The 13,865-nt window shown below is 38.2% G+C and overlaps 1 protein-coding gene across 11 annotated transcripts in view; it reads right to left on the bottom strand.

The window, feature by feature from the left end:
- The window catches only part of sbf1 (SET binding factor 1), a 256,856-nt gene that overhangs the window by 170,083 nt on the left and 72,908 nt on the right, over nt 1-13,865 (bottom strand). For all 11 annotated transcript variants that reach the window (XM_039761603.1, XM_039761608.1, XM_039761606.1 and 8 more), the window contains exons 2-3: nt 4,801-4,886; nt 4,225-4,362 (exon numbers count right to left, since the gene is read on the bottom strand). In XM_039761603.1, coding sequence (XP_039617537.1) covers nt 4,225-4,362; nt 4,801-4,886 — 224 coding nt within the window. The remainder of the gene's footprint in view (nt 1-4,224; nt 4,363-4,800; nt 4,887-13,865) is intronic.

The following is a 13,865-nucleotide window of genomic DNA, read 5'->3' as shown; positions in this document are numbered from 1 at the left end:
AACGCAAATAAATGTGTCACATGATACATTTTCATCACGTGCAATCAAAACAAGAATAGCGGAGTGGTTCGCATGGTCTGATGAAGAGACTCGTTATTTCTCGTGATGAGCCAATGCAGTAGCTGGGTCTCCTGCTACTAAAAGGGGTACCTGAACTCCCCCCACATCAACCGTAGCCTGGGGGTGTCTCTCAGGATGTCTAAATAATTCAAAAACCGCAAAGGTAATTTACTGTGCCATTCAAAATATTTAATAAACCGTGTGTTTCATTATCTAAACATTTTTTTCTTATTATTAAATGGCAGATGTTTTAGCATATATGAGAAATTCTCTCATTAATATTAACTTTAGTTTTTTGATTAAACGTTATTTTGTATTAATTCAAATTTCAGTTTTAATTAAAAACCTTAAGGGAAGCGGGTTACAGTACTAATTCAGTTGTTATCGCACTGAGAAGGGATGTTGAAAGGTAGGCTCACCTGTACAGATCCGATGCTGCAAATACAGCTGCATCATGGGCACTTCCAGGAGTGCCAACACAAATGTCTCTTTTCATGCACCTGTCATCAACAAGGGCCTGGAGAACAATAGATGGCAACCCTTGGCGATTAATGTAATCGCGGTAGCCTTCCGTCAGGGGAAGAATAGGCACATGCGTGCCATCCAGCGCACCGTAAATCTGTGGCACAAGATGCACCAAGGAATTGCGGTATGCAATTTCATTGGCCTCCGCTACAGTCGGAAGTCTGATATAACGCAGCATTAATTTTTGTTTAATAGCGGTGCACAAAGCATATACACATCGATGGACGGTAGTTTTACTAACCCCGAAAGTTTCTCCAACTACTCTATACTCGGCGCAGGTTGCCAGCTTGTAAAGGGCGATGGCAATCCGCTTTGGGGTTGGAACCGGTGGTCGGTGACAACCTGTGATGGGCGCAACATCAGGACTGATGAATCCACACAACATCTCAAACATCGGCCGTGTCATTCTAAAATGTTGCAGCCAGAGATTTTCTGTGAAGTGTCTCCCCACCACCTCCTTCCAGATGGTCTTATTCCGTCGTCTCTCCCATACCCGTGGGTTTTGTCGCACTGGGGTACTAGGGCTATCAGACAAGCAACTGCTTCATTCTGCTGTCGTCTTCAGATATTATGTACAATTCCAATTATTTATGAAACTGAAATAACAGTAAGCTGGCAAATTTCAAAAAACTGTCTGAATAATCTCTCCATTTCTTTGTTTAGTGAAGGGGGTGTAACGTGGAAAACAAACGGTAGATAATTTGTGACATACACAAAATTATGTATGGAAATGGCTCAAGGGCAGATTTTTTACAACAAAACGTTTTGGAGGGGATGACGTCATCATGCACACCATTTTATGGATAAAAAGTCAGTTGGATGGAAACAGGCTGGAGACAGCAAATTTCGCACATTTTTTTTTACGTATATTGTGCTTGTCGATAACAAAATGTCGCAAAAAACTGGATGGACACTTGACTAGTGATTTGGAGTAGGACATGTGTGCTATAGACATTTAGAGTAAAAAACCCTCAAACATTAAAATTCACCTAAATTTAATCACAAATTGACCCGTTCTGGACAAAGAAAGGAAAAGATGAAAAGTGCAGGGCCAATACTCAGTGCACATTTGTTCAGCACAAATGACATAGAAAATCGTTTTAAAAATTATAAAAATTGTATAAAATTGATCATATTAAGTATCTGATTTTGATTATGCTTGTTTTATCAGATAAAAAAAACCCAGATAGTAAACCATGTAGTGTAATGTAGTAAGTGTCCACTAACATAAAACTCACATTATATGCAAACCCGTTAAGTGTACAGTTCTGTCTTGATTGTGACAAAAAACTAAAACCATAGTAGCTTTTTGATCATGCCCATAATTACTAAAACTAAAACTAATAGATATAAAAATAAAATAGAAATGTCTGTGAAATTAAAACTAAATTAAAATTAAAAATACATGATGAACGAAAACTAAATCTAAACTGATTTTCCAAGTCAAGTCAGAAAAAATATAGAAATGAAAACTAACATAAAAAGGCAGAACTATGATAATGCTGGTGGAAACAGAATTTTTAATCCTGTAACAAAACAGGAAGTCTTAATTTTAATTTCTAAAATTAAACCTACTACTGGTGTCCTAGATGCAGTGGCAACAAAACTAGTAAAAAGTGCAATGTATGTCCTTGCAGCACCTATTGCTAACATTATCAACAGTTAAGTATTGCATGGCAAGTACCAGATGCGCTAAAATTGTCAGTCATCTCAGAATCACAATTAGTTTTACTGAATCAGCCCGCACTCTAGGTGTTATCTTTGACTCTTGCATATTATTTAAAACTGTCTCTTTCATCTTAAATATATTGGGAAATGACGGTATTTTCTAAATATGCGGGATGCTGACAAATTAATTCATGCATTTATTTCTAGTAGGATTGACTACTGCAATGTGATGCTGACTGTCCTTTATACAGTTTCCAGTTAATCCAAAATTCTGTTGGAAGAATTATTACAACAACAAGCAAATACTAACACATAACTCCAGTTTATAAATCTTTACACTGGCTCCCGGTTAAGTTTAGGGTGGATATCAAAATCCTATGTTTAACATATAAAACCCTAAATGGCCATGATCCAGAATACTCATATGAACTTATCATTACTTACAAACCTTAGCGCACATTAAGATCTCAAGAAGCAAGTCTGCTTATGATTCTAAGGAATAATAAAATAACAGTTGGAGGTTGAGCTTTATAGTTAAAGGGCCCCAAAGCTGTGGAATGATCTGCCTGCCACTATAAGAGATGGCCCCTTCAGTCTCAGCTTTCAAAATCTAGCTAAAGACTCACTACTTCAGTTTAGCATACCCTAAACTAGAGTATCCTCCTTTTTGTGCAAATTAATATCAGATAGGTTGGTAAATATTGATGGGCTAAAAATTGGTGTTTGCTACCATGGTGTTACAAAAGAAACATCCCATGATGGGTAAAAGTAAAGAGCTCGTCCAACACCTTTGCAACCTGATTGTTTTTGCAACCATATCAATGAAACTGGTTCTAGACATATTTTGAAATTTCTGAATCTTCCAGCAAGCACCATTGGGGCCATTATCCACAAGTGGAAGGAAGCTACCATCATCTAGCCACACACAGGAGCTCTGGGCAAGATTTTTGACCAGAGAGGCAGAAGGATAGTCAGAAGAGCAACCCAAGACACAAGGACCACTTGGAAAGAGCTCCAGGAAGGCTTGGATGCAGCCGGTGCAGTTGTTACAAAGAAATGTAACAATAGGCAATGTACTTCAGCCTTGATACGCACTCACCCGCAAGACTCCATTACTATAAAAAAAAGGTATGTTGAAGCTTATATAAAGTTTGCTACACAACTTTTGGACAAGCCTATGAAAAATTTGGAGAATGTATTCTGATCAGGCAAGACCAAAGTTGAACTTTTTGGCTGTCACACTATGCACCATGTTTGGAGGAGAAATGGCACTTCACATCACTCGAAAAACACTATACCCACAATGAAGTTTGGAAGTGGCAGCATCATGGTGTGGGACTGTTTCTCATCTCATAGTACTGCAGACTTCACGTAAGTGAAGGAATGATGAATGTGGCCATGCACCGAAAGATTCTTGAAATTAACCTGTTGCCATCCACTAGGATGAGGAGGATGAGACAAGGATAGATCTCCAGCAGGACAACGATTAAAAACATACAACAAAGGAAACTCTCAATTGGTTTCAAAGAAAGAAAATCTTGTAGAAGGAACTAAAGATCAGGTTTCACAAGAGAGGCCTCTGGAGTCCTCAAAATTTAAAGATAATCACTTTTAATAGAATGGGTCAATATTGTACCTAAGCACTGCAGGTGATTGGTTTCTTCATATAGGAAGCATCTTGAAGCTGTCATTATAAACAAAGGCTTCTCCACTAAGTATTAAATTAGCGTGTTCAATACTTTTCTTCTGTGTCATTCCACTTTATTACACATACCTTTATTTATGACCTTTAATGTTGTGAGTTTTATATTTTTGTGAATTTCTTGAGTTAATACTAAAGTTTGGCGAACATTTCATGTGAATAGACTCATTGGAAATATATTTAATGAAAAAAATGTTGACACATTCAATACTTATTTCCCCCACTGTATCTGTTCTGTCCATATCATGATCAAAGTGTTAAATGCGAACCTGTAGATCTCCAACTGACTCCCAGAAAGTGAAACAGGCACAGTAATGGCGCTCAGAGTTTATATCAGTCAGGACGGCTACAAAGAAAGTTGGTGGCTTTCTTTCTGATAACAGCTGCCATCCACTGGGTTGACAAAACTATAAATAGAAGAAAAGATATAAAATTAGAGAATCAGACAAGCCAATTTTAACTGGTATCTTTTCATGTTTAACATAAATTATAGTAAACTAAACATCAGCATGCTAGGGATTCTTATATAAAAATATATACAGCAAAACGTTTTCAGAAATCCATTTTATATGATTGCACAAACTATTGGAACACTTTACATTGTCCATAGTATATTCTTTTCATTTATTTGTAACTGACCATGTTATGAAGAACACACTAAGATGTAGGATCTAACAGCTCACAAAGTCAATAAGACAAAGTAAAGAAAACTGCCTTATTGAAAAACTACATAAATACACTTGACAGCCTAGAAGCTTTCACAAACTGACAAAACAATATAGAAACTTTGCATAGTTACTGTATTCATTATTTGGTTTTAATACTCAGTTTAAAAACTTACTCACCAGCTCAATACCTTGAGGGAAGGGATTATCCTCCCAGTCTTTCTCTGGAAAGCGCTGAAGAATCTGACCTTGACTTTCACTGCTTGCTGCAAAGACAAAAAACAAGCGGAGATGTAGATGAGAATGGAGAAACTAATAAATAGCAAACACCCAAAATTATTACAATGTTAATTTAAACATCAATATTATGCAAGTCTAAAATTTTTATTACAGCTATGTACTGTAAAATGAAACTAACCTAATAAAATCAAAAGGAGATATATTTGATTCTGAACTGACAAATGCACTTATTTACAGTTCCGCATTTAGCAGACACTTACAATTTGACTACTTACTCATCTGACTTACAATTGAGCACAAACATATAAACATGAGTCTGGGGGACAGTTATGTAAGAGGTGTTAAGGGGAAAGATTACAAACTTCACCATCATAAGGGAAGAGCTCTGAACCAACAGAACACCGCAAAACTATTTACTTCTTTTAGTTACAATAATCTAATAAAGCCATGATCAATAAGAAAGCTTTTCACTGAACCAAAGAGTCTTTAAACACTTCTTAAACACAGTGAGGGTGGCAGTGGTTTGAATAGAGGTGGGCAGCTCATTCCACCAGCTAGGAGACACATGACAAGAGTATGGATTGAGATTTGACACCACCAGCCATTGTTCATTTGAAAACCTAAGAGGGCAAGAAGAAGCACAGGGTCACATAACTGCCTTCATACATACTGGTACTGATCCAGGTGTATGCGAGCGAGTATAGGAGAAATAAATATGTTTACAAATAAAAATATTAAATGAAACGATTAAATGTACTGTACATGCTTTGTTGAATGTTTTAATGATGTACACGTGAGTGTGTGTGTCAAATGTCACTGATACAATGATGCAGAGGAGAGAACATACACAAATAAACTCATGTAATATTTATTAGTGAGGGGAAGAGTGGAATGGGTAACTTACAGTGCATCCAGAAAGTATTCATAGCGCATCACTTTATCCACATTTTGTTATGTTACAGCCTTATTCCAAAATGGATTAAATTCATTTTTTCCCTCAGAATTCTACACACAACACCCCATAATGAAAACGTGAAAAAAGTTTACTTGAGGTTCTTGCAAATTTATTAAAAATAAAAAAACTGAGAAATCACATGTACATAAGTATTCACAGCCTTTGCTCAATACTTTGTCGATGCACATTTGGCAGCAATTACAGCCTCAAGTCTTTTTAAATATGATGCCACAAGCTTGAAACACCTATTCTTGGCCAGTTTCGCCCATTCCTCTTTGCAGCACCTCTCAAGCTCCATCAGGTTGGATGGGAAGCGTCGGTGCACAGCCATTTTAAGATCTCTCCAGAGATGTTCAATCGGATTCAAGTCTGGGCTCTGGCTGGGCCAACTCAAGGACATTCACAGAGTTGTCCTGAAGCTACTCCTTTGATATCTTGGCTGTGTGGTTAGGGTTGTTGTCCTGCTGAAAGATGAACCGTCGCCCCAGTCTGAGGTCAAGAGCGCTCTGGAGCAGGTTTTCATCTAGGATGTCTCTGTACATTGCTGCAGTCATCTTTCCCTTTATCCTCACTAGTCTCCCTGTTCCTGCAACTGAAAAACATCCCCACAGCATGATGCTGCCACCACCATGCTTCACTGTAGGGATGGTATTGGCCTGGTGATGAGCGGTGCCTGGTTTCCTCCAAACGTGACACCTGGCATTCACATCAAAGAGTTCAATCTTTGTCTCATCAGACCAGAGAATTTTGTTTCGCATGGTCTGAAAGTCTTTTAGGTGCCTTTTGGCAAACTACTGGTTGGGTTGCCATGTGCCTTTTACTAAGGAGTGGCTTCCGTCTGGCCACTCTACCATACAGGCCTGATTGGTGAATTGCTGCAGAGATGGTTGTCCTTCTGGAAGGTTCTCCTCTCTCCACAGATGACCTCTGGAGCTCTGAAAGAGTGACCATCGGGTTCTTGGTCACCTCCCTGACTAAGGCCCTTCTCCCCTGATCGCTCAGCTTAGATGGCTGGCCAGCTCTAGGAAGAGTCCTAGTGGTTTCAAACTTCTTCCACTTACGGATGATGGAGGCCACTGTGCTCATTGGGACATTCAAAGCAGCAGAAATTTTTCTGTAACCTTCCCTAGATTTGTGCCTCAAGACAATCCTGTCTCGGAGGTCTACAGACAATTCCTTTGACTTCATGCTTGGTTTGTGCTCTGACATGAACTGCAAGAATACTGCATAGTCAATGAGAATGTAATTGTGTTTGACACAGACAACGCAGCATATAAGAAGAAAGCATTTAAAGTTGCGCTGCAATTTTTATTCCCAAACTCAGTGCACATTACATGCATGGCATACATAATGAACTTCATTGACGATGCCTTCTGCAAAACTGTTGATAATCTGAATGCATTCATGCTGAGCTTCTTGCAGGTGTTCTACCAAGCTGGCTCCTGCAAAAGATACTTGGAGTTCATGACAAAAAACTGTCAGCAGGAAGGATGGCAACCATGACTCCAAATCCATGATCTACATTGTAGAACTCTGGGTTTAGTGCAGTACCAAGCACAGGACTTCATACACTACAAGACGTTCATAGAGATGGAAATGCAGGTAAAGACCATTTTCCCCTGTCTTAACAAAGGATCTTAATTAATCAATATCTGTAAGCATACTTTACACCTACTCGCGCTAACTTGCACCTAAATACACATATTGAAAAATGTATTTTTTACAGCTGCCAAGTACATTGGTGCTTTTTTGATTTACTTTAGTTAATTGCATTAAAACACTTGACTAATTTAAATTGTTATTCTACCCACAGATGTGTGGCAAAAGCTAACCACAGTCTATGGCGAGGCTCCATGAAATGCTACAAAATCCAGACATTGGTCCAGATCAGACTCAAGGCAGATAAGTACAAAGTTATTGTGTAGCTTCTCAACATCTTCCAGACCTGACACCATATAACCACCAAGATTTTTTGACTGTCTTGTGGATCTATAAATGAACTTTGCTTCCCATTCTTTTCTCTCTTCATGTGATCTGAAGTTACCTAGGAAGTTAAACTCATGCTAAAATTTAACACATTGCAACATGGTTTGAATAGAGACAAGAGCTTTATGGCCAGGTATAAGGATTGTTTTCATCTCTCAGACTGACACAGACAACCTGACTACAGATCCATATTGTATGGAAAAACTCAATAGAAACTTCAAAAGACTTTGTTGGACAGATTTTATCCAAAAATCCTGACCATACTGTACATTGTTCTTCTCTCTTGTTAAATGAACCCTAGCCTGAAGGAGTCTATTAATTTTTTACATAGATTTCTCACTTAAAGATTTACCAATGTTGTTTCTTGTCCTAGTGTGCATATATACACGGGGAACTCCAGCTTCTGTTTTACATCTTGCCTGAAGAAGGGGCCCGAGTTGTCTCGAAAGCTTGTATAATGTAATCTTTTTAATTAGTCAATAAAAGGTGTCATTTTGCTTGACTTGACTTTTCACTACATTCCGAATGGCTAACACTGTACAACACCCTAGTACAACTTTAACCACAACTTTTTCAAAAAAAATGCCGCAAAGTGAGGCATTTTAGGCAGTAACAATCACAAAAACAGCCCACAAATTCATGGAGGGACTGATTATGGAAGAAAAGCTGACAAAATGGTGACTGGCAAAAACATGCTGTTTTCGAGGAAGTTGCATGAAAATAAGGGCTAGTGGGAAATGTAAAAGTTTTAGAAAACATTTTGAACTAAATATGAGCCCACTCTAGAAGAGGGGTTTGTTAGACTTGCTTTTCTTTTGAATCATCACCTAAACACACTGATGGGGATAAATGATGTATTTTAATACTGTGTTGAATTATGGAATATGCAACTGAGGCAAGCATTATGGGGTAAGATATACAAATATAAGGCAAACCATTAGGAAGAAGTACTGTATGTTTAGGCTCATATAATCTAACTAGTATGTACAGTGTATGCTTGTAAGAAAACATGAAATAGGGGCCCATGGTGAATTTATTGTTTAATGTATCTTATAATAAGCTTAGACCAACTTCAGGTTGATGGGAGAAGAAATGGGAAAGCAGCATTAGAATGTTAAGGTGGTTTACAGTGTCCAAACATGAAAGTGTAGCGCCACCTAAACAGAGTCTCAACCAAGAAGTTGACCATGGCTCTGCCTTGAAGGTCAATACTTTTAAAGAACACCTTAGTTGGATTAGGAAGAATGGACTCTTTAAATGGCGGCACGGTGGCGCAGTGGTAGCGCTGCTGCCTCGCAGTTAGGAGACCTGGGTTCGCTTCCAGGGTCCTCCCTGCGTGGAGTTTGCATGTTCTCCCGTGTCTGCGTGGGTTTCCTCCGGGCGCTCCGGTTTCCTCCCACAGTCCAAAGACATGCTGGTTAGGTGGATTGGCGATTCTAAATTGGCCCTAGTGTGTGCTTGGTGTCTGGGTGTGTTTGTGTGTGTGTCCTGCGTTGAGTTGGCACCCTACCCAGGATTGGTTCCTGCCTTGTGCCCTCTGTTGGATGGGATTGGCTCCAGCAGACCCCCGTGACCCTGTGTTCGGATTCAGCGGGTTAGACAATGGATGGATAGATGGATTGTTCAGAATATATTGTATGTGATTCTACATTTAACTTTTAGTGTCTAATGCCTGGTTTCCCTGTAAGCAAACATAAGTAACAATTAAATTAAAATTAAAATATTTCCTCACGAAAACTTGCCTTGTTTATTGATATCATCTGCCCCAACATGGGTTTTTAATTTATTTAGCTCTTGATAATGTAGCGATCTGGCCTTAATGGCATATGTCTTAAATGTTTGTTCTGGAATGAGCTGTGCTTATTGTATTAGAATGCAGCCTTTTCAGAGGTAATGATGAGGTAGACAGCCTGTAGTTCTTGCTAAGGTTGCGAGGCTGAGGTTTCCATGCTCGATTATTTTGCTGATTGAGTTGTATAGCCCTTCTAGTTTAAGTGACCCAGGGCAGCGATAGACCCTTGGTCTCTTTGTTAAGGTATTCTTGTTTTGTACTGGACCTGTATACTGGCAGGGGCAGTGACATGCCCCTTGGCCATTGTGTTTGTGACATAAGCAATAAGTAAATGCGAAAAAGTTAAACTACTTCAGGGTAGTTGTAAATCAATGCTATTAATTTAGGCAATCCCAGCATTAACTTGTCCACCAATATAAAGATAATCTTAGAAGTTAAAGTGCATTTCCTGAACACTTTCACATGACAAAATAATTTTCTAAAGTCTTGAATTTACTTTTTACAATTATTACAATTAATACTGGAATACTGCAGCTAGCACTCTTGGCACTCTCTCATGTATGTAAACATTCTCATTAAGTGCTTTGTTGTAGGAAACCTGAATTTCCAGGGTGTGCCCTGCTTAATATTTGTAGCATAGGACATAATTTTAGTGCTGCAACAGAGTAAAAGAATTAAGATGTGACACTAGAACATGTAAGTGAAGTTAATGTACAGACAAACAAAATGAAGCAAATTATTAATGTTCCTAATGCTTCTCTCTGTTCACTCTTAAAAGAAATAAACATGCTACTGTGCTGTATCACAAAAAGTAATGAGGTTATACTCGGGAAAGGCATTATAGAAATTGGCAGCAAATTCAAATTTAAGAATTTCTGGAATATATGAGAAAGTATTTTTATAAGAAACTCCTGTATGCTTCAACATTTCTAAAGGTAAAATAGCTCAGATTACTTAAAGTAAAGTGAAAATACTGAATATTAAAGTACATTTAATAATGTTGATGAAAGTATTCTTTTTGGATTACATTTTGCTTGGATTTCTGCTATGCCTATACTATAATAAAAATAAAAAAAGTTAAAGCCAGCATTACTCCTACTTTTACTAAATTCAAATGACTAATAAAAATGACACCTGTATGAGTTCCCCATGCAGTACATGGTATTGGCCGAAGTACAGAATTTTACCATTCATTTACATCATGAACTACTAGGTTTGGCAAGATTGAGAGCAAAGGTGCAGCGACTTTTTATTGAAAATATGAATAAGAAGCGCCAAAGGGGTGGCGTATAAGGCACATAAATTAACACTAATTTACTTGGGTGTGTTTTGGTAACTTACAATGTATGATACTTTACAATAAAGTCATGATATTTTGACTGCAATAATATGTAGAATTAATAGCATAGCAATAAGTATATCTTGGGCTCTTGTGAGTATGTCTTTTGTTTAATGTACTTTAGCATAATTAAGATTACCAAGCTAGACCTTTGTGAATCAGCTTACAGAGTCCCCCTCCCCATTTTTTTTTTATTTTATTGTAATCATTCCATACAAATTGATCAATTTTTACAAAAAACAGGACTGAAAACAAGTCGACCCCCACCCCTGAGAGAGAGAGCATGGCCAACGGGGTAAAAGTTAAGGATTTTAAACATACATAAATTGATGAGTTTAATAAGCCAATAGAGATTAATGGAGAAGAAAAAGAAATGCGGAGATAATTGCTTCCGCTGTGCTTTAAGAGCTTATTCTAAATTATTATTGATAAGATCCTGCCAGATTTTGAAAACAATTCTGTACAGATCCTCTAACTGAATATTTGATTTTTTTCCAATTTCAAATAGTATAAAACATCGGTTTCCAACTGACTTAAAAGAGGAGAGTTAGGATTCTTCCAGTTTAGCAAAATAAGTCTGCGTGCCAAATGTGTAGTGAATGCAATCACAGTTTGTTTGTCCTTCACTTTAAACTCATCTGGAAGAACACCAAACACAGCTGTTAATGGGTTAGGAGGGATTGTGACACCAAGGCTGTCTGAAAGGCACTTAAAAATTTGGTCCAAAATGCTGTTAATTTGGTGCAGGCCCAAAACATGTGACCCAGTGAAGCTGGGACTTGATTGCAGCGTTCGCAGGTTGGATCTTGCCCTGGAAACATTTTGGACAGTTTTAGGTAAGACAGATGTGCTCGATATATAATTTTGAGTTAAATAATTGTATGCTTTGCGCATATGAAGCTCGAGTGAAGTCTCTGCATTGCTACTTTCTACTCCTTTTCTGATATATTGATTAAGAGATCTTTTTCCCATTGTCCTCTTGGATCTTTGAAAGGGAGGGACTGTAAAATAATTTTATATATTGCAGAGATGGTGTCTAAGTCCTTGAAATTATGCAATATTTTTTCCAGCATGGACGAGGGTGCAAGATGAGGAAAATCGGGCAGGTTTCGTTTAACAAAGTTCCGAATTTGAAGATAGCGAAGGAAATGTGTAGCTGGAAAGTTAAATTTGGAATGTAACTGTTCATAGGATGCAAAGATGTTGTCTATATGAAGATCTCTAAGCAATTTAATCCCAAATGTTTCCAGATATTAAAAACTGCGAGGGTTGAAAGAGGTGTTTCTCTTGCAGAGGTGCCACAGATAACAGCTTCTCCATCTTAAAATGCTTTTTACATTGGTTCCATATTCTGAGTGAGTGAAGCACAATTGGGTTATTAGTATAGTATATTGCAGATAACTTGCATTTATTGGGGCACAAAGCAGGGAATATAAAGAAGTACTGCAAGATTTTACTTCTATTGCGGACCTGGGGCCTCATGTATAACGCCGTGCGTAGAACTCACACTATAACATGGCGTAAGCACAAAAGCTGAAATGTGCTTACGCACAGAAAAATCCAGATGCAGGAATCTGTGCGTACTCCAACTTCCACGTTCTTCCGCTACATAAATCCCGATCAGCGTGAAAACTAACGCTCGTGCACGCGCATTATGTAACGCCCCAACTCCTCCCAGAATTACGCCTTATTAAAGTCGCTGTGAGAAGCCGAGTTGTAAGCCCACTGTCTGATGTCACTGTCATATGAAAGCTTATTAGGGTACAGAGAAAAAAGGCACACGGTGGGGAAAAAGCACGAAATGTCAACTTCAATCTCGACATTTCCACTTTAATCACGTAGTTTATTTTGTCATTAAAGTAGAACATCATAAACTTCATCTTAAAATCGTTTAATTAACCAGTTTCTCAAATCACATCGTAATTAAAGTAGCACTTTAAATGCTTTGCTTTGTATTTGATCTTCTATGTGCTCTGTGTGTGTGAATCACTACTTGCTTCTTAAACCGGCTCTCTTCCTCCAACTGGACACAGAGTCCATTACATTCGTGATATTACAGCTCTCTGAATAACTAAAATACTGAGATGTATACGTAATGTCATTTTCATGATGATAGTTAAAGCACGTTATTAAACATGTGTTTCACTTCGATTAAATAATTTATTGCAGCAGTAGTCAGGGGCGGCTCTAGGCTTGTGGTGACACTGGGCAGAGAAAGAATCGGTGGCTCCTTCGTCCGTCAATGTCAGTAAGGCAGCGAATGCACGGTGGATGGCCACGTCCATTGCAGACACAGCATAGCCGCCTTGTGCTCATGACACAAGCATTTAACGTTTGCCGAAATATGTCGCTGCGTTTTTAGCTATGTTGTTATTTTCTCTTTCTGTTTTATATTCAATATATATTGGCGTGGCCATCACTGCAGTCAGTGCTTTTCTTTCCCCAAGTAACCGATCGCCACACAATCAGCTCTGTAACAGAAGTTGAGCCACCTGTAAGCTTAGCGCCGAGTCTTCAAAACGTTTAAAGAACATTGAAATATCTTCGTAGTACTTGTTTAATTATTCTATCCTTAACGACACTCCCAGTGAAGAATATAGATTATTTAAATGAAGTTAAAGTTTTATCTGTATAATTTAACAAACATATTTTGCTGCATTTCACCTTAAAAATGATATCGTCATCATATGTAAATCTATACTAATAAAAGGCAAAGCCCTCACTCACTCACTCACTCACTCATCACTAATTCTCCAACTTCCCGTGTAGGTAGAAGGCTGAAATTTGGCAGGCTCATTCCTTACAGCTTACTTACAAAAGTTGGGCAGGTTTCATTTCGAAATTCTAATGCCTAATGGTCATAACTGGAAGGTATTTTTCTCCATTAACTGTAATGGAGTTGAGCTGGCAATGACGTGGGGGGGGCGGAGTTT

Source organism: Polypterus senegalus, chromosome 8, assembly GCF_016835505.1.
Source record: "Polypterus senegalus isolate Bchr_013 chromosome 8, ASM1683550v1, whole genome shotgun sequence".
Taxonomy (NCBI): domain Eukaryota; kingdom Metazoa; phylum Chordata; class Cladistia; order Polypteriformes; family Polypteridae; genus Polypterus; species Polypterus senegalus.
This window is presented reverse-complemented; position numbering and strand designations above follow the sequence as displayed.